The sequence below is a fragment of the Panthera leo genome, chromosome D3 (assembly GCF_018350215.1).
Source record: "Panthera leo isolate Ple1 chromosome D3, P.leo_Ple1_pat1.1, whole genome shotgun sequence".
Lineage (NCBI taxonomy): Eukaryota > Metazoa > Chordata > Mammalia > Carnivora > Felidae > Panthera > Panthera leo.
In genome coordinates this window covers 66,941,124-66,962,003 of record NC_056690.1, presented here as the reverse complement: position 1 = coordinate 66,962,003, position 20,880 = coordinate 66,941,124, and the positions used below count along the sequence as shown (strand labels likewise).

At 53.5% G+C, this 20,880-nt stretch overlaps 1 protein-coding gene across 9 annotated transcripts in view; it reads left to right on the top strand.

The window, feature by feature from the left end:
• The window catches only part of ST8SIA5 (ST8 alpha-N-acetyl-neuraminide alpha-2,8-sialyltransferase 5), a 59,868-nt gene extending 49,440 nt beyond the window's left edge, over positions 1 to 10,428 (top strand). For 6 of the 9 annotated variants that reach the window (XM_042910344.1, XM_042910339.1, XM_042910341.1 and 3 more), the window contains 3 exons: positions 2,294 to 2,406; positions 3,198 to 3,290; positions 4,677 to 10,428. In XM_042910344.1, coding sequence (XP_042766278.1) covers positions 2,294 to 2,406; positions 3,198 to 3,290; positions 4,677 to 5,145 — 675 coding nt within the window. In that variant the 3' untranslated portion in view covers positions 5,146 to 10,428. The remainder of the gene's footprint in view (positions 1 to 2,293; positions 2,407 to 3,197; positions 3,291 to 4,676) is intronic. The other 3 variants (XM_042910345.1, XM_042910347.1, XM_042910343.1) reach the window with 3 other exon arrangements.
• Positions 10,429 to 20,880: the final 10,452 nt, after the last annotated feature.

The following is a 20,880-nucleotide window of genomic DNA, read 5'->3' as shown; positions in this document are numbered from 1 at the left end:
CAGTAACACTCTAGTTCCTATCAGACACTGAAACGTGAACTTTACATAATTTTTACGTGTCACGAAGTCTTCTTCTTTTGATCCCCACCCCCAACCGTTTAAAAATACAAAACCCATGCTTAGCTCGCAGGCTGTATGGAAACAGGCAGAAGGTCCGAGGTGGCCCGCAGGCCATAATTAGCCACCCCCTGAGTTAGACCCTGTGACTTAGAAGGATTCATACCCTCAAGGTAAGTACTTCTTTGGGATTGTATAAAATTCAGCTTCTCCACCTCCTCCCCCGACCCTGGAGATTCTGATTCCGTGGTTCTGGGAAGGAGCCCAGGAATTTCTATTTCCAGAAAGTACTCCAGGTTGTTTTTGATGTACAGAAGTTTGGGAGACACTGACATAGAACATAAAGGCCTTTGAGGATCTCTCCAAAGATAACTTTGGTTTTTTCCTTTCCCTGGTAAAAGTCGAACAGTGCAGTTTTCCCCAATGGCTGTGAGACACCCTTGTTTTCCCCATCCTGGCCCCTGGGCCTGTCCCTTCAGGGACAATGGGCCTTGAAGGACAGTCTCCCACAGACGGATGCAGCATCTTCTTCAGATTTAGTCTCCTTCCTGAGGACCCACTGTGGTGTGATTGCCCATGACCCCACCGGGAGGCCAAGGTGCCGACCAGGGCCGCTGTCATTCAGGGCTGGCCAGGTGATGTGTGCTGGAAGGGGAGCTGTCCAGTAGGTTCCTGGGGGGAGGGATCTTTGGGGACTAATGACAGTAATAATCTGGTCCTCCTGCCGAGATACCTCTGGGCCAAGCATCACCCTGGATAGGCTTTTCATTTACACTAGTGGTTCTCAACCCTGGGGACATTTGGCAACGTTTAGAGACATTTTGGTGATTATGATTGGGCGTTACCCTTGACATCCGGTGGGGAGAGGCCCAGGGATGCTGCTAAACATTCTGCAGTCCACAGGGCAGCCCCCTCCCCCGCCCCCCCCCCCAGCAAGGAATGGGCTGGTCCAAAGTGTCAACGGTGCCAGATCGAGAAACTCTGCTTCACGTTGTCTCACTTTTGAAAAGCACGACATACACATGGAATTAGCCTAATTTTACAGATGGGAAAACCGAGTTGCTGAGAACTCAAAACACTTGTCTATGGTTCCTTCACCTCATTCTCAGGCAAAACCAGGGCTGAACCTGGGTCTTTTGCCTAGGGGACCCCATCCTGGTTGGTCCCGGGCTTTCCTGGTTTGACCCAAGGGAAGCCCTGCATCCCGGGCAGAGTTCCCCAGTCCTGGGCACACTGGGGGGTTTGGGCACCCTGCCCTTGACTCCAGGTCCGTGCTTCTTTCTGCCTGTGCCGTGCATGTGGCTGCTTGGTTCCATCTGCCTTAGGTTTCCCGGGGGGGGGCGGGGGAGGGGGCGGATTATGACCCAGAGGAGGGACGGGACAGAATCAGGACCCTTAACCCTCAGGCCAGTGTTTGCTTTTTCCTCCTGACATGCCTGTGGCCCCCTGGAGAGCATGCCCGGGGAGCCTTGTGGGGAGCCGGTGCCCGGACCAAGGTAACCCCAGCAGTCAGGGTGTGACAAGGTCAAAGTGCCATGAGATGGTCACTCCCAGGGCTCCCGCAAATGTGACTGTCACTCAGGCTAAGTCCCGGGCTCCTCTGCACTTCGCAGAGATTTCAGGAATTTCCGGCTTCTCGCTGTTCCCCAGTGTGGCCTTGCTTACTCAGCCCTTGGTCTCTTGTCCCTGCTGCTGCCAAGTCCTGCCATGTGTCCCGGTCCATCTGATCTTTGTATCCCGGGCACATGTCTCCCCCTGCAGAGCAGAGGGAGGGTCTGTACCATGCCCTGAGCTGAAAGGGGTGAGAGCCAGGTTTAGGGCCCTGGTCCCAGGTGGCCTTGTCCCCCTCTCTGTTGCTGTCACCCCCCCAGAACATCTGCATTAACCAATAAAACATGCATACTAGAAGTCATAAAGATGAGCTTCCCAACATTGGCAAAGGCAAGCAGGACTAGCCACACCTGTACTCTCTTCTTTCTGGAAACCTGAGGCATCCCAGAGCTTATTGAAAAAGGTTGTGGAGACCTGGCTTCTGTTCCAGTTCATTCGTACTGGCCAGTGGGACTGAGAACAAGTCTCCTGGCCTCTCTTCTCATCTGCAAAGTGGAATAACCACTTTTCTCCCACATTCCCTGCAAGGCTGGCTCGTAGAGGTGATCATGGGTACAGGGGTGAGGGCACCCAAAGAAGGCAGGGAGGGCATTGCCTGTGACAGCCATGTCCCTGTCTCCCCCAGGACATGCCCTACTACCGGTCCCAGTTTAAGAAGTGTGCAGTGGTGGGCAATGGAGGCATCTTAAAGAACAGCCGCTGTGGGAGAGAGATCAACAGCGCTGACTTTGTCTTCCGGTAAAGAATCCCCCAGGCTCTGCACCTGCTGCTTCTGCCCCCACGGCCCTCCGGCTCTGCGCCCTTCCCTCTTGTGGTGCCCCACCCCCGTCCCCCAATGCTGTCCTTCAAGAGATCAGCCTCCACTCCCCAGCCCTGCACACCCTCATGCTCTGGGTTGTTTCTTGCCCTCTCCAGCCCTATCCCTTGGGGCCAGTGGCCAAACCTCTCAGGTCCTCTGTCTCCACGTCTGCGGAATGAGACGTGTGTAAAGAACACCTCTGTTTTCAAAACAATTAATTTTTTTAAAAAGAGCATAGCAGATATATGAAGGTCTGTGCAGATCTGTGGGTGTGCAGAACCCTCCCCAACTGGGTTCTTCTCTTCCAGAAGCAGGGCTTGGAACAAGGGTGGCCTTGGGGCTGGCACCAATATTGGCTTCGCCCTGGCTTTAACTAAGTCAGAGATGGGTCCTGGTATTTCTTCTTCCTCAGATAGAGCCCCCTCTTACCTCTTTGGGGATCCTCACTTACATCTTTAGCCTGGATAAAGAAGATGGGTTGAAAATAAAGGCTTAATGCAGAGGGATTGGGGTTGAGGCTGTCCACCATCATTGTGCCACTTGGGGGAGGGGGGAGGAGTAAACTTGCTTCTCTATGCACAGGCCACAAAGATTCCATCCAGCTGGCTGCCTCTGCCTCCCTCTGCCCATAGGAGCAACATCTCCTCCCTCCCCACACCCTCCCCCTGCCTGCTCTCCAGCTGTGTCTAGAATGAGCATATACGGCCTGGGTGCCTTGTCTCTTGTGCAGGTGCAACCTACCCCCCATCTCAGAGAAGTACACCATGGATGTGGGAGTGAAGACGGATGTGGTCACTGTGAACCCCAGCATCATCACCGAGAGGTAACTGACCCTCTTCTAGACTTGTGCTGTCCGGTATGGTACCCCCTAGTCACATGTGGTTACTGGCCACTGGAAATGTGGCTATCCAGATTGACGTGGGCTGTCTATAAGTGTAAACACACACCCGATTTCAAAGACTTAACATGGAAAGGAGGATGGACCATATCTCATCCATTGTTTGTATCGATTATCTGTTGAAAGAGTAGTATTTTGGGGGCGCCTGGCTGGCTCAGTCGGTTGAGCGTCCGACTTCGGCTCAGGTCATGATCTCGCAGTCCGTGAGTTCGAGCCCCGCGTCGGGCTCTGTGCTGACCGCTCAGAGCCTGGAGCCTGTTTCAGATTCTGTGTCTCCCTCTCTCTCTGACCCTCCCCCGTTCATGCTCTGTCTCTCTCTGTCTCAAAAATAAATAAACGTTAAAAAAATTAAAAAAAAAAAAAAAAGAAAGGAAGAGTAGTATTTTGGGTACAGCAGGTTAAATAAAACATTGTCAGCATTAAATATAATATAAAAATTAACTTCACCCACTCCTTTCTACTTATTTAAATATGATCATTAGAACATTTTAAGTGAGATATGTGGCCTCAGTTCTATTTCTTTTGGACAGCACCGGTCTAGACAGTCTTCATGTAGATGGGCCAGAAAGCTTTCCTGAGTGTGATGGGGGAAGACAGCTCTCTACGCTGGTGTATCCAGGGGGCCCTGGGAGAAGACTCTTAACGAAGATGTCAGTCCCCACCTAGTTCCCCTCCTGGGGTGTGTCTGCCTGGGAGGCCTTGGGGAGGGGGGTCAATGGGTTAAAACAAGAGCCAAGGGCCTAGTCACATCATCCAGGTCAGACCAGGGGTAAGAGAGGGGACAGCCAGAGACCAGAGGCTAAAGAGTTGGTAAATCAGGCAAGGAAAGCACAAGTGAGTGAGGGGCTGCGGGGCAGGAAGGAGAGGGCAGGCACACTCATTTGGGGTACTCATTGGGGATCTTGGGAAAGAAAGTACACGAGTCTGCCCTGAGGGCCCAGGGAAAGCCTCCACTTCCTCCCTACCTCCCCACCGAGTCCCCCCACCTTCGCCCCCCCCCCCCCCCCCCCCCCCCCCCCCCCCCCGGGATGCTCTCATCCCTTTGGGTTAAGCACTGCCCTCCCTACATGGTTGTCCCTTTGGACTCAGATTGCTTCCACTTAGAAAACAGAAGGCAGGCCATTCATCTTAGGAGGTGGATGAGATGAAAGGAAGCGGGGTGGCCTTGAGTCCCCTGCATTTTCTGGAAAGGCCCCAGGGTGCCGGATGGGGGCAGCAGGGGCGGTGGGGCGGGGGGAAGAGGCGCACAGGCACGCTGGGGGTGGGGGTGGGGGAGTGGGCCGACCACCCTTCTGCTCCGGCCCCGCCCAGGTTCCACAAGTTGGAGAAGTGGCGGCGGCCCTTCTACCGGGTGCTGCAGGTGTACGAGAACGCGTCGGTGCTACTGCCCGCCTTCTACAACACGCGCAACACCGACGTGTCCATCCGCGTCAAGTACGTGCTGGACGACTTCGAGTCGACGCAGGCCGTGTACTACTTCCACCCGCAATACCTGGTCAACGTGTCGCGCTACTGGCTCAGCCTGGGGGTGCGCGCAAAGCGCATCAGCACCGGCCTCATCCTGGCCACGGCGGCGCTCGAGCTCTGCGAGGAGGTGCACCTGTTCGGCTTCTGGGCCTTCCCCATGAACCCCTCGGGCCTCTACATCACCCACCACTACTATGACAACGTCAAGCCCCGCCCTGGCTTCCACGCCATGCCCTCTGAGATCTTCAACTTCCTGCACCTGCACAGCCGAGGCATCCTCCGCGTGCACACGGGCACCTGCACCTGCTGCTGAGGGCGGCACAGGCTGGCCGGCCACCCCGGCAAGCAGAACCTCGCTCCTCCTCTCCTTCCTGCGCCGGGCAGTGCGTGGGCCAGGAGGCAGGGATGGGGGGGTGGGGGTGGGGGTCCGGGCACAGTCAGCTCTGTGCCAAGCCTCCTGGCCTCAGCCGGGGCCCTTGTGACCCCACCCTGCCCGTAGGTAGCATGCTGCTGGGCCACACCTCGAGATCAGGGGCCTTGAGGGTTGCCAGTGATTAAAGCACATTTGCACTCAATTTTAGCATTCGGGAGAGTGCAGGCTGTAGTGGCCTTGTCGCAGCTAAAGAAAGGCCCTACGGAATGGAAAAGGGGGAGACTGGACGCGTGAGCATGGTCGAGATTTAATTCAGACTTTTGGCTTCCTGAGTTTTATACTGAGGCCTCAGCTGTGAATCGCTATCTAGAATCTCAGAGCTTACAGAGCAACCCAGCAGCCAGACCTTCCTGTGAAGACAGAGTGGCTCAGGGGGGTCCAGGGTCTTAACCACGCCCTTTCAAACACATCCTCAGACACACACATGCACAGTCTTGGTGCCTCCGGGTTCAATCCTGTGTTTGATATTCTGATGAGAAGGACCAGCCATTTGCACTAAGGTTTTCAAGCCAATGTGATTGACTCAATACGTGCTTAGCAATTTGCTTCCTCTCCTGTCTCCTTATTTCCAGCTCTGTTTTAACCAGGAGTTATTTATAAGATCTGTTCCTCTTTATGCTCCAGAATCCTGCCGAATCCTGCTACATTGTGTTTCTGACCTGTGGGCTCCGGGCTGGAAAGCACTGAGATGCAACCGATGAGCTTTGCAGACGGGAGTGCATCATGGCCTCCGACACCAGCATCACTGAGGCTTCTGCTGTGAAGGCAGGACTTGGCACCTTACACAGCCGGGCGGCCTCACGCACACAGACCCACAGAGCCTGTGCTTTGGGAAGTTAACTGTGCCTGGGCCAAAAGGGGTTAATGTGGCATTTTACATCTGAAGTTCATTCCCTTTGCTCCCCACAGGGTGTTACCACCATGAGCGTGGCTGTACCTAATAGACACCCACGGTGAATTGCCTTAGAACCTAGCTGCACGGACTCATAGAATGTTAGTTCTGGAGGGACTTCAGACTCCAACCTCTCGCCTTCCCTCCCTCCCTCCCTCCCTCCCTCTCTCCGTTCTTCCCTTCCTCCCTTAGACACTTCCGAAAGCCTATTCTGCTTTGGTCTGGGGTTGGCCTTGGGAAGACGTGATGACAAATCAATTCAGTATTGCTTTCTCCTCGGGCCGGAGGGCAGACCGTATGCAGGCCCGAACCCAGCTGCTGGGTGCTCTGGGGAGGACGAGGGGCTGTGAGGTTTCAGCAGGGAGTGCGGCCTGCCATCTGATGGCCTCCTTGTACAACACAGAGCAGCACATTCCGCCAGTGAGACACAGAGGAGAGCGTGGGCCTGGTCCCAGGCCTCCAGGCTCCCAGCCCACGGCTCCTTTCTTGGCAAAACCGCTTTGTTTGGGCTTGTGTTCCACGCTGGTGGGTTGTCATGGAGTGCATGCTTCCACCTCTGTTCTGAGCCCTGGTCCTGACCGGGAGACCTCGCGCTGCTTCTCTGTAGGCAGGGAAGTAGCCACTGAGACTAAGTAGACCCTAGTACGCCATGAACTGGGGAAAACTCCACAGGGCCGGTGGAGGGCTGCGCTTTCTTGGGCTCTGCCTGTTCCTCCCAAGGTACTTATGGAGGTTTCCAGCCACTTGTTTGTGGTTAATTGAGTGCAGTTCTTGAAACCGTGGAATGTTAAGACTGCAAGACTCCTAAAGACCATTTTGTCCCATTTAAGGGAACAGACCTAGAAGGGGGAGGGGGCCTGGGTTGTGCCTGGGGCTCTACTGAATGGCCAGAGCCCCTGAGTGACACTTCTGTTCCAGGTGGGGCAGGGCTGGGGGGCAGGAGCCGCGGTGAACCAGACATCAGGGTTCCCACCGCTCGAGGGTGCTGCGGGTTGGCATCTGCCCCAGCAGGGCCCTCGTAGGAGCTGGCGATAGGACATAATGATCCACACCCATAGAGGAATCGGGACTCGTGGTCCCATTTCTGCCTGCGGGTCTTAGGGCGAGTTGCTTCCTCTCCCCACAGATCTCACTTTCCTCATCGCTGCAACCAGAGGCTTAGGAAAGATCTCTGAGGTCCTTGCAATCTCTAATTTGTTGTTGGAGGTGTTCCTGATGTATGGATCTGAGCCACAAATAGTATTTGTTATTACGATAGTTAACATTTAGTGTGTTCTCATTCTGTGCCAGGCCCTGCACAAAGCACTTTCTTTGCATTATCTCCTGTGATCATCACAAGACCCTGTAGGTAAGAAGGCTCCCATCAGGTGAGGAGGAGGTCAGACACCCAGCGGAGGAGGCCACACCCAGGCGTGTGGAACCCCAAAGCCCACGCTCTGGACCTCTGTCTTAGCTGCCTCTCGGCCAGTGTCACAAGGGCTGGAACCAGAGGGATCCTGACAGAGGTGGCGCTACAGGGTGGACCCTGCTCCAGGGACAGATGCTCTGGGAGGCCGTCTTGGGTCCGAAGGCAGTCTCTGCCTGGAGTTGTCCCCCACCCCCACCCACAGTGAACGTGTGCTGTCCTGGCACTGGGGGTGGGGTGGGTTGAGGGCATCTCTATGTCTGCAGGTGAGGACAGATGCCCAGAAAGAGTGACAACATGTTGACTGACTTGTCCAAAGCCCCATGGCCAGCTAGGGCCTCGTTTGGGACTCACCTGGTCTCCTGACTTCCAGGCCATCCTCCTTCTCCCGCGGTCAGTGTTTGTGGGGAAAACATTTTTTTCAAAGGCTCAGAGAGACCTGGGCATCGATTCAGGAAGCCCCCACCATGCTCCTCGAAGCCCCGACACCCTCCCACCGTGCAGTGCAGACTAGCAGTTTAAATTCTTATTTAAGGGAAATCGATTCCCCACAAATAAAACAACCCTCGTGTCTTCCTTTGTGCTAAACCCACGGCTCCAGGGTTGAAAGGCAGCAGAAACAAGTAAATGACTCAGTGCTTAGCCAAGCAGAATGGAAGGTAGCTCAAGGTCAGATGCTGCCTTTGAGGCGGTTTAGCAATGCTGTCGAAGCAACTCTGCCCACCAGTCACCTGGCGCCACAGAGAGCAGAGGGCCTCACGGCCCTTGACTTTGCTGAATGTGGGGAGGGGGCAGGGACGGCACTTCCTGACAGTTGAGGGAGGGCGCAGAGCTGGCTTCAGCCAGGCCTTCAACAAATAATTATTGGGCACTCACTTTGTGCCAGGCATCGTGCTAGGTGCTGGGGGATGAACGATCAATCGAAATGATCAAAACGTAGCCCCTGCCTGCCCCTAGGGCTGACAGCCTGGTGGGCGTGTCCAGACACTGAACCAGGATCCCACACGTGTGCTAAAAGCTGGCAAGTCCGAGCTCGGGGACAGTTACCAGGGAAAGAGGACGAGGGTGTGCTGGAGTTAAGCTGGAATTCTGCAGGCTGGTGATTGCCAATGCAGCGGCTGCTTCTCAGGCCTCATCCTTAAAATCCGTGTGACATGTGACAAGGGTGGCTTCGCTGTCCTTTTGAGTCCTCTCCTCCTTTGTTTCCTAACAAACCACTCTCCCCTGACTTCCTTCCTGTCTCTGAATGCTCCTTCTCAGGCCCCTTTGTTGACTCATCTTCTGTGAACCTCAGGGTTCTCTTCTCTCAGCAGGAGAGAAAGCTCATCTATTCCCAGCCTGTCTCTCCTGTCCTTGCGTCTTAGCCCCCCTACCTGCAGGCTGGTTCTCCCTTGGATCTTCGGAAGCACGCTCACCGTGGCCTCCTGAACATCTGTCCCTGCGCTGCATTGCAGACCTCATCATGTCCTCAACTGGCGTAGTTAAAAGGTCACCCTGGATTCAAGGTTGCCTCTTACCACTTACTAGCTGCGTGACCCTGAGGGAGCTGCTGAAGTCCCTGGAGGGTCTGATTCATTATCTGAGGAGTGAGGCCAGGACGCCAGCCTCTCCAGCCGTGGCGAGGGTCAAGTGAAATAGGGCTGCACAATGCCTAGCACAGAGCCTGGCACAAACTAGACACTCGGTGAGCCCAGCTTCCTCGGCCTCCTCCCTCCCCCAACCCTCCCCCAGGGAATGGCTCTCCTGCACCGGTGGTCACTCACCCCAAAAACCTGGGTCACGCCTGGCTCCTCCTTCTCTGTCACCTTCCATATCAGCACAACTGACGGAGAACCACACTCTGCAATGCCTGCCATTCAGTGGCGGCTGCCCCGTGAGTGGTGATGTCCGGCGTGGAATTCAGACGAGATAGCGTCTGAAGTGAGAAAAGAGTGAAAGTGAAAATCTGGCACACAACCCCACTTCTGCCCCTCTGTGAAGACGAATATAAGATATAACCCACTATTAAACTAGCAACACAAAAATAATTGCTTGGGAATCGATTACATTTATGAAATCTGTTTTGGCCTTGGCACGATCAGAGATTTTTTTTTTCTCTATTTTTGATTGTAGTAAAATACCCATGACGTGAAATCTACCATTTGAGCCATTTTTATGCGTACAGTTCAGTAGAGTTAAGTACGTTCACGTTGTTGTGCAACCAGTCTCCAGAACACCTTTCACCTTACAAAACAAACTCTATGCCCGTTAAAGGACAGCCTCCACTTCCCCTCCCCCAGCCCCTGGAAACCACCCCCCCATTTTCAGTCTCTGTGAATGAGATTATTCTAGGTATCTTGTATAAGTGGAATCATATGGTATCTGTCTTTTTGTGACTGGTTTATTTCATACAGTATCATTTAGGTAGGTACAAGCTGTTCTCAGATGGCATTCGTTGTTTTCAGTGTCTCTGTAATACAATTCTGATTTTCCTTTTGGTCCGGAGCAGTTCTCCTGGGCCCTTGGTCCATCCCTGGCTTCTGATGACCTTGACACCTTTGCTGAGGCTCAGCAGACCCGGTCTGCTTTGCTAGCTGGGCTCAGCTGTCCTGGCCACAGCCAGTATCCTGAGAGGCAACAGCGCTGCCCGTCTTTTTTAAGTCATTAGATGTTTCCCCTGCAGAGTCTCTTCTGTGAACCCTCCTTCTTTTTTCATTTCAACAAGCAGAAAAGGCAGAGGGAGAGCGAGAGAGAAATACACACTTCAGTCAGTGACTTAGCGCTTGGCACAAAAGCCAGAAATCAGTGACTGTCTTTCTTTCCATTCGGGGGACGGTTCCCTTGGCAACTAAGTAACTCATTTCCTTCAATAAAAATGACTTGCTCAGCTTTGGGGTAAAAGTTTTATTTCCTCTAGAATTGTGGTTCTCAGCCTTGTGTGCACATTAGAATCACCCGGGGATCTTTATGAAATAACCCTCATGCCAGGTCCCAGAGATTCGCCCAGAGAATCTGATTCAGTTGGCTTAGGGATAGGGCCTCGATCCTTTCAAAAATCTTACGTGACTCTGCGGCACAGCGGTTAAGATCCACTGTCCTAGGGCGGAGGGGCTCTGCCTCGGCTGCACTTTGGAGCCATCTCAGGAGCTTTGAGAAATACTTGTGCCTGGACCCTGTCCGTCCCAGAGGCTCTGATCCAGTTGGTCTGAGGTATGACCCAGGTAGTCAAGTCTTTCAGCCTCTCCCCATGACTCGAATACGCAGCCAAGGTGGAGAACCATATTCTAGGGCAGTAGTTCTTGAACCTGAAGCTGCGTCAGAGTCACTCGGAGAGCTTGGGGGTTCCCGGGCCCCAGCCTGCGGTCTCTGCTTCGGTGAGCTGGCGTGGGGCCTTTCTTGCCGGCTCCCAAGTGATGGTGATGCCGGTCCAGGGATGAGGGGGCCCCATCCTGGTTGGCCTCAGATTTTCCAGGTTTGACCCAAGGGAAGCCCTGCATCCCGGGCAGAGTTCCCCAGTCCTGGGCACATTGGGGGGTTTGGGCACCCTGCCCTTGACTCCAGGTCCGTGCTTCTTTCTGCCTGTGCCGTGCATGTGGCTGCTTGGTTCCATCTGCCTCAGGTTTCCCGGGGGGGTGGGGTGGGGGTGGATTCTGATCCAGAGCAGGGACAGGACAGAACCGGGACCCTTAACCCTCAGGCCAGTGTTTGCTTTTTCCTACTGATGCGCCTGTGGCCCCCTGGAGAGCATGCCCAAGGAGCCTTGTGGGGAACCGGTGCTCAGACCAAGGTAACCCCAGCAGTCAGGGTGTGACAAGGTCAAAGTGCCGTGAGATGGTCGCTCCCAGGGCTCCCGTGAGTGTGACTGTCACTCAGGGTAAGTCCCGGGCTCTTCTGTCACGCTGCACTCTTTAGCACAGAGTTCCTGGCCCACTGAGGGTGGAAGCTGGGTGCAGTGATCTGTCCCTATCCCCCACCACACCCGTGGAAAACAAGCAGGAAGGTGGTGATGAGGGAACGTTCCGCAGAAATGGTTCATGTGACGCAGGGACTAAGTTCCCTCCCTATTGCGCTGGGCTCTTCCTTCCTTTTCCACCTTCGTTTGGAAAAGGTTCCAGTTGAATCCATCATCTTACCATCTGGATCCTGCCTCAGTCTCTCCTCCCCACAACTGGAGGCAAGTCCTTTGCCCCTTCCCTCTGGAGACGCCTCCAACGATGTGGTCCCAGCAAGAACTTTATCCGCATAGCAGCTCAGAAGCCCATATTCAACGGCAAAGTTTACAAGACCCACTGAACACCTTGCAGACTTGTTAAAGGAGACTCTGATTACTTTCTTACTGAAACAAGGTCAAAGCACACCTCACTTCCCGGGACCACTTACCCAAGCAAGCTCACTCAGCCCTTAGGTAGCTGGGGACTCAGATGAAGGAAAATTGATTTTGAGCCCCTGAGATAGATGCTGTAAAGCTCTGTGTTAAAGACCAAACATTTTGCAAACGGCGGATCCCTTGTGGTGTTTGCTTTAATTTTAAATTCAATTCTAGGGAACTTGATTCCAGTTTCTCATAATAAAGTGAACGAAGAGAATGACAACAGGTGCTAGATTTAGCAAGAAATGGCAGCTAGTAGCCTAACAGTAATGGCATTAAAAAGACCAAAACTCCTCGGAAAGCAGCAAGTGATCTGAGGCCGGTTAGTGGAGGTGCAAATGTGCTGTGGTAGCCCCGAGGGCACAGAGCATCTTAGATCTGCTCACCCTGTGACGTCGGCGACCACACCGGGGGAACGGGAGCAAACAGCCTTCGGTATCCTGTGCTTAAGAAGGCGGAGGAGCAGCTTACCCATTTCGGAATTACTTCCGTTCCCAAACACAACACAGTCCTAGAAATCTTGGTGCTTAAAAGGTTGGCCCTCAGATCTCTTGAAGTTCGGGTGGGTGCAGTAGTTCATTATCTGAGAATGTAGGGTAAACGAGATAGGCAGACTCACCCTTTTGGACTGGCGTGTTCCCTCTGACTCTTCCCCCAAGAAAAAGAAGGCCAGGAGCAGGGGGGGATGTGCCCCTTCTGCTCCCCCCACCAATCCCTGGAAGGGAGCTTCGCAGCGTGGTAGACGGTGCTTGCCACGACATTCTCTCTCTGTACCTCTGCTTCCGCCGGTGGTGTCCTGGTCACGCTGGGGCCGGGGCGGTCTCTGCAGTGACTCCGGCCCGGAGTCCTTTGTGAATTTAAGAATAGGACTCTTTTTCTCCGCCCGCAGATGAGCACTTCCTGCTTTCCAGGCACTGTCGTCCTCGGTTTTCTCACCAGGCCTCCCTGTATTCTGAGAATGGTGGGGCGGTCAGGGGGCGTCCCGACCTCACTGGGGCCCAGCAGGACGACTGTGGCATGCCCCCGGTCACATGGGATTGGTGGTAGCGTTCTGGGGTCGGGCGCCCCAGCTTCCTGAGGGGACAGAGGGGGGTAGTAGCCATGTCCTGCGCTAGCCTCTCAGGCTTCTCTGCTTTCTTCCCGCTGAGGTTGCCAGGCTGATTGGAGTCTGGTCCAGGCCTGGGCTTTACCCTGGGCCTCGCGCCCTGCCTCGTTCTGTGGAGGGCTCTTTGTAGCATTCATTCCTCTCGAGGTCCTGCGCCCGGGGCTCCCAGAGCCGGAACACCGGGTGGCTGTGCTGTACTTGGCAGAGGGTCGCCTAAGGCCACAGGTCTGAGCAGAGGGGGACTGTGGAGCAGGTCAGCATCAGACCCGTGGCGCCGTAGCTGTTTGGGAGGAGGCTGGTGGGGGCCCCAGCGACAGGTCCTCCCAGCCCATCCCGGAGCCAGCCCTCCCACACTCTTCTTCAGCCGGACCCTTGACTCTCACCGTGGCCGCCTTCTGAGCATGCCCTCCTGCCCAACGTTGCTTTGGGGGACAGCTAGTCCCCCCCTGGGGGCTCCCACACTTTGCACAAATGTTTTAGGGTGCAACAGGGTCTTCTTGGTCGCCTGCAAATTTCATTTTTGGACCCAACCGCCCTCCCCACAGAAAGCTGTAAGTCTTCTTCAAAGCTGTGTTGTTTGAACCGTGAAACGTATGCAGATGTATCATTATTATTTTTAACTAACACACTATCTCAATGAGCACACGCCGGGTCGTTTAGTGTTAACAGTGTGGAGTCAGTCCCCTGCCACCCTGCTGCCGGGATGAAGCTTGGGTGGGGGGGCAGACGACGAGGCCAGCAGAGGAAACCCGCCCACCGCCCCGCGGCCGTGCTGGCCCAGCGTCACTTTGCAGGGAGCCCTGCCCAGGGGCTCACGTGAAGGCAGAGGAGTTTGTCCCCGAGGGCTTGGTGGCACCGACGCCACTCCGAGTGGCCTGCCGTGTGTGAAGACAAAGGGGCCACATGGCCGTGACCTCTGGGGGCTTCTCGGCCCGTGCCTGTCTCGCTGTCCTTTCCCAGGAGCTGAATCACACCGCACATGCTCCACGGGGCTGTTCCCGCCGGAGAAGCAAAGGGAGGCCGAGGTGTCACTTGCTGGGATGCGGAGACGCGCCGGCTGAGGGCGAGGGGGCTGATGCTGAAGGACGTCCCTCTCTGGCCCTCCGGGCTCGCTCCCTCCGCCACCCTGAGGCCTGATGCCTCGGAGGGAGACACTCCTTGCCGGGTGGAGACGGGGCGACGGGGAGTGCAGTCCGTGCGCAAGAGCAAGGGTTCACCCAGGGGTGCATCCAAAGTACATCCGTCCAAAGTACAGCTGTGTGCGGCCGTCCCTGAGGGATTCGGAAGTGATGACTGATCTGTCCTCGGAGTATAATCAGGGCTCTTTGTATCTGTCACTGTGCTTGCAAGGCCTTCAGTTTCTACCCAATAAAACCAGTCACGTGGTTCATCTAGCAAAGACTCTGGCTGTGGCCGTGTGTGTGTGTGTGTGTGTGTGTGTGTGTGTGTGTGTTTGGGGCTTGGGCTCATGCGGCACAGCCCAATGCAAAGAAGCCGCCAGGACTTGGGAGGGACCCGTGGCCTCCCTGGGCATATCTTCGGGCCGTCTTGGGTCCTCATGTGACCTGTTCCTGTCTGAGCAGGAGAGCAGGTGGGCTCAGAGACCAGATCCAGACCAAGTCGGTGGGGTCCTGAAGCAGCACCCCACAGGCCTCAGGAGGACACGGAGAGGGAACCACAGGCTTGTGTCTGCGGAGGGAGAGTCCCGGGGAGGGCTAGAGGGCTGACCGAGCAGGTGGGGTATCAGACGCGCTCACACCTGGAAGCTACACAGCCCTACCTCTCTTGAAGCAAAGCAGCCGTCAAGGTCTGGGGTCACATCAAAAGGCATTGGAGCACAAATTACCTTCTTATAAAGTTTTTTTTTTAATGTTTATTTATTTTTGAAAGAGAGACAGAGAGCAGGGGACAGGCAGAGAGAGAGGGAGACAGAGAATCTGAAGCAGGCTCCACGCCGTCAGCGCACAGCCCAGCGTGGGGCTCGAACTCAGGAACCATGAGATCATGACCTGAGCCGAAATCAAGAGTCGGACGCCTAACTGACTGAACCGTCCAGGTGCCCCTAAAATGTTCTAAAAAGTTCTTTCCATGCCAATGTCCATTGAGTGTGTTTAAAATAGGATTATATAGGGGTGCCTGGTGGCTCAGTCAGGTAAGCGTCCGACTTTGGCTCGGGTCATGATCTCGCGGTTCATGAGTTCCAGCCCCTCCTCCAGCTCTCTGCTGTCAGCACAGAGCCCACTTCAGATCCTCGGTCTTCCTCTCACTCTGCCTCTCCCCTGCTCACACTCTCTCTCTCAAAAATAAATAAACGTTAAAAAAATTTTAAAAATAAAAATAAAATAGGAGTGTGTATATATATATGTATATATACATACACACATATATACATATACATATATACATATACATATATATACATATACATACATATGTAAATATATATACCTATATATGTGTGTATATATACATATATACATTCTTTTTTTTTTTTAATTTGTGCACAAACAGCCTGACTGGAGCTCACCTGTGGAAAAGACTTCCCCAAATCTGCATCCTGGGGAGGTCCAAAGCCTTCCCTGTGCTTTCCCATTAGAGAAGATGATGTGTAAACCCTCAGAGGCTGGCATTCAGACTCCTGCTTCTGAACATGTTTTGGTTGTATATCCCTTAGCCACCCAGGTACTAGACGTAGACCTTTCCTTGATATCCATGATCATATAATGTATATACAGTGATGCGGGAGGAGAGGAGAAAGCGATGGAAACCCCTTCCAAACAAGCAACCTCAAGTGGAATGTTCAGTGTCCTCTCGGCGTCCCCGGGCTAACATGTCCTTGGCCAGCCCAACCGCCTGCCAGCCTCCCAGTGTGGACACTGCACGTGGCCCCAGCCTCAGCCAGCCTCTCTGGCCCCTCCTCTTCTTGTCCCTTCTGTGTCTCCCTGTCCCCAGTTCCTCAACTGTGTCCCTGGGAGAACACATCTCTGTGCACTTGGTCTCCTACCGAACTGGGATCTCAGGTCACACTTCGCCTTCCTCCTAACAAGAATTTCCATGCCGGCTGCAAGATGTTTAAATGTTTCTTATTACAACTATAAAATGCCAAACACTCAAGCAAGCAACCGTGGAATCTAAGGATGCTATTTGAGGGTTAGCCCTGAGACCCGGCACTGTATTCTAGTCTATCTGCATAAGAGAAAGAGCTCAGGGTCAGGGCAGCAGCAGTTCAAAATATATTTTTGAGTGAATGAATGAATCCGTCAATCCATCGATGAATCAGTCAATCAATGAATCGGTGAGCTGGGGGACAGAAGTTGAATGTAGTTCATTGATTTATTTAATAAACACTTATCAGACACTCACAATCGGATTTGTTTTTCAGTAAAATCCCTCGGTGTTTGTGAGCAGGGTGGATCGGAGGGGGCAGAAGTGGTTGAGGGTGAGCTTTCCTAATACCCCGGGTAGCCTAAAGTGAAATGTTAGTGGGAACTAACATTTCAGTGACACGGGAAAACCACCAACCTCACCACACTACATCACCTGCTCTGCTTCCAGAATAGGGGTGGTTCATTTTGAGATATCGGACTAGCTGCTTCCCTTGGGTGAGAAATCGGGCACATGTGGTGGTGGGGAGCCACAGGTGGGAACCAGAACAGGGAACCAGAACAGGGAACAGGTGGGAACCAGAGCTTCTAGGATACGTCCTCAAGTTCCTGGGACTTCTTACATGGACTCTCTACACCCCGCTCACCACAACACACACACTTGTAATTGGCTCATTCCTTCAACATGTCTTGAGGGCCACATTCATACTCCAGCGGGCACTGGGGATGCATGTGACTTCCTTAGAAGGGAGCGCAGACTGGTGGAAGGGAGAACCCTTTGCTGTGTCCACACCCTTTGCTATGAAAGTTTAAAGCCTGAGCCTCTGGGCTCAGCCACTTGTATTGCTTTGCGTGACCCAACGATGTTAGCAGATGTGATGCAGGTGTAGGCCTCAAGGGTGCTGGCAGCACCAGACTCACCCCCGTGCCCTTCCTCCATGGCCCTGAGAAGTGCTCTCCCGGCAGCAGCTGCTCCTTCAGCCTGGCCCCAGGGTGAGCCTCCCCAGCCAAGTTCAGCCAGGCCTGTAGACTGACACAGCTGCCAGCTGAGCCCAGGGTGAGTGAGTCACCCCAGCCAAGCCCCAGCCGTGTGACACTTGCACCACTGAGTTTTTTGTGATTGTCTGTTATGTAGCAATAGCTGGCTGATACAGAAATGCACACTACAGTTCTGATGTCAGAGTGAACTAAGGCTTGCGGGAGGAAAGTGCCCAGGGACGTCTTCAGTTTAACTACAATGTTAACTCCCCTAAGCGGGCGGTTGGGACAGATTACAGAGGGCCTCCGATGTCAGCTGGACGTGCTAGAATTTAATTTGTGTTGGGGACATTTGTGATTCTTTCCGCAACCTAGCGTCTGAGCGCCCCTTCTAAAGTTTGAGGAGAGGACAGCTCCCAATGTAAGAGCTGAACATGCCCCAAACTCACTTTCCCAGCCTCCTTTGCTGCAAAATATAGGCACATGACTGAGGCTCAGCCAATCAGGTGCACAAGCCCCAGACTCTGAATTGGCAGAAGTCAGCAGAGTCTATTCTGGAAAGGTTGGCATCAGCAGGGGCAGTAGAGGCCAGTGCTGAAGCTTGGTACAAACTGTGTGTCCAGGCCCATCACTGGGGGCAGTAAGGGCCTCCCTGGGTCAGGTATCCTTTCTAGGGAGCAGCTCCTAAGACCTCTCAGAAATTCTGAGACCCCCTTGCCCCGATATTAACTTTTTAAACAAATTTTCTACTTAAACAAGCTAGTGTTAGTTTCTGCTGCTTGCAGTCCAGAATCTTGGCTGATAAAATTTGTTTGCACTGAGGTGTAAGTGAAGGTGTTTGAACTGGAAAGTGACATGACCAAAGGCAAGCTTTAAGAGAATTCATTCAGCAGCAGGAGGATGTCCTGGAAGGAGAGTGAGGCTGGGGAATGAAATCATTCTGTGTGTATGTGCATGCATTTGTGTGCATGTGCAAATGGTCTGTGGGATAAACAGCCCCTTCCCTATAATCAGACGTTTGGGATTCCTATAATTGCCATGTCTGGTCTTGGTGTTTTTACCAGCATACAAGAAACTGATGGGAATCCAAGTGTCAGCTTTATCATTTAGGGTACAGAATCACCCTATACAGTTTAAAATGTGTTTTTTTGTTTTTTGGGTTTTTTTAGTATTTATTTATTTTTGAGAGAGAGAGAGAGAGAGCGAGCAGGGAAAGGGCAGACAGAGAGGGAGACACAGAATCTGAAGCAGGCTCCAGGCTCTAAGCTGTCAGCACAGAGCCGGACGCGGGGCTCAAACTCACAAACCAGGAGATCATGACCTGAGCCGAAGTCAGTCGCTTAGCTGACTGAACCCCCCAGGCGCCCCAAGAACCACCCTATATAGTTTGGATTGGAGGATGCTAAGCCTAGATTGGAGGAAGGGGCCAGCATTGACCTTGGCCCTGCCTGGAAGGAGAGTGGGTCTGCAAACCCACCCTGAGCCCTGTTTCCCAGCCAACCACACACAGGGTCCTAACACCACAGAGCTTGGGACGAGGCTCAGGTCAGCAGCCAGGCCTGCATGGTGGGCCTTCCCCCGATGGGCTGGCATCTGCACGAGGCAGGACCAGGAAGAGAGATAGGGGGGAGCCAAAGCACTGCCTCCTTGTGCCTCTCGTGTTGTGAATCCCCTGCCCCCCGGCCCACCCCCTACCACCATTGGTCCAGTTTTAAATCTCCCAGAATGTCACACAAACGCAATCACGCAGAATGCAGTTTTCTTCTGGCTGGGTCCTTTCACTTGGCTTAATGCTTTCGAGATTCGTCCATACTGTAGCATGTCCAGTACTTCCTGCCTTTTTGTGGTTGAGTAGTACTGGCCAGTTGATGGGCGTGTGAGTTGTTCCAGGTTTGGGCTCTTACGAATAAAAGCTTGTGTGAACATTCACATGCAGCTTTTGTGTGGACATGTATTTTCATTTCTCTTAGGTAAATACCCCGGAGTGGAATTTCTGGGTTATGTGGGAAGTGTCTGGGTGGCTTTATAAAACAGGGCCAACTCTTTTCCAAAGTGGCTGCACCACTTACCACTGCCACCAGCAGCGTGAGAGCTCTAGTCACTTCATGTCCCCATCAACACGTGGTACTGTTTCAGACCCTGTTCTCTTATCGTGTTTTAATGCCATGGATTTTCTCAAAATATTTTATTTTAAATTTTTTGGAAAAAAAAAAAACAGTCCAATAAGCATTTTATTGTTTTTTTTTTTTAATCTAAACCGTCCTGCATGCAAAATGAGCACTTTGTTTTATTTTTTTCTCTGGACGGATAGTATTTGCCATAACAATCCTAGTAACTTCTCTGTACTCTTTAAGGTCTGTTTCTAAAGAACCCAAAGGTAGAATTAACAACAGAGGTCAAACCACATGCTGCCAGCAGGGGGCGCGCATCGTCCACGATTGGACTTCGCTCTTCTTCCCTCACAAGGACTTTGGGCTGATTCCAGGGCGATCCTTCAGCAGAACAGGGGAAGAGGTGAAGCTGATCTTTCCTGGGTGACGACTTTGGGGTCAGAGTTGCCTCCTCATGGTGGGGACGCGGGTGGTTCGAGAGAACAAAGCTGCCCCAGACTCTGGGGAAGGGTGTGAGTGCTGACTGCTGCCTAGCTGTCCCGCATCTGCCGGGAGCTTCGGAAGTTCCCTGCGCCCAGGCTCCACCGCAAACAGGGAAAATCGGCATCTCTGGGGGTGGGACCCAGGCATCGGCATTTAAAAACCCTCCAGGTGACTCCAATGTGCAGATAAGGCTGTGTGTGGCGACGGAAGCTTGCTGAGCCCCTCCCCTTAGCCCAGGTGAACTGATCAAGTTAGTGAGTTCACCTGGGCAGGTATCGGCCCCTCTTGTTCTCTAATTTTAGGACATTCCCCCATCTCCCCTCCTCCCCCCTGACGAGAGGGGCTTGTCGAAACTCTGGGTCCCCAAGTTTCATCTTCAGAGACTTGGACTCGGTAGGTCTGGGGTAGGGGTGTGGGGTCAGAAATCGTCATTTGGTGAATCCCGCGGGGCTAATCGAGGCATTCTGGAATCCGGCTTTAGGAAACATTGACCTTGACAGAGAGCGTCTCAGAGGGAGAAGACCCACAACAGAGAAGGTGAGGTGGTGGCCGGGGGTCCTGGGCGCTGGGGCTCTGGGCTAAGGGCACAGTCGGTGGACTCAGCTCTGGGCCGAGAGGTGGTGGGACACAGGGGTGACCAAGGAGGAGCTGGCGAAAAGTCGTGTGGTGCTGGGTGACCTGGCATGGTTCCTCCACTGTCTGTCTGCACCTGCCATCCAGCCTCCTGGAGTATCCCAGCTCCCGGATGGAGGGCTGTCCAATCCAAATCCACAGGGGCTGCTGGAGCGCCCCCTGCTGTAGGTCATGAGCGATGCCCTCCAGCCACACTGTGTCACCCAGGGACCTCTGGCCTGGGGGGTCCCATCCTTCTTCCCGGATTGGGTTGAAACCTGCTTTTCTGTAATCACCACCCACAGCCACACAGATTAGTCTAGTGCTTGCGCTGCAGGACAGTTGTTCACATTTGTGAGGAAGTGTCCTGTTCTCTAGGCCTAATGTGCTCAGAATAGTACCCATTCTGGGACACTCACCCTACCAACATATCATTGAAAGTGACTTCTCTTCAGCCCATAGTGTTTTCCTCGGAAACAGAGGGCCTTGTGTTCATGGCTGCTTTATAGATCTGCCTGCAATTTGTGCATTCATCCACTGAACTGATGCTTACCGAAGCCCGCCGTGTGCCAGGCGT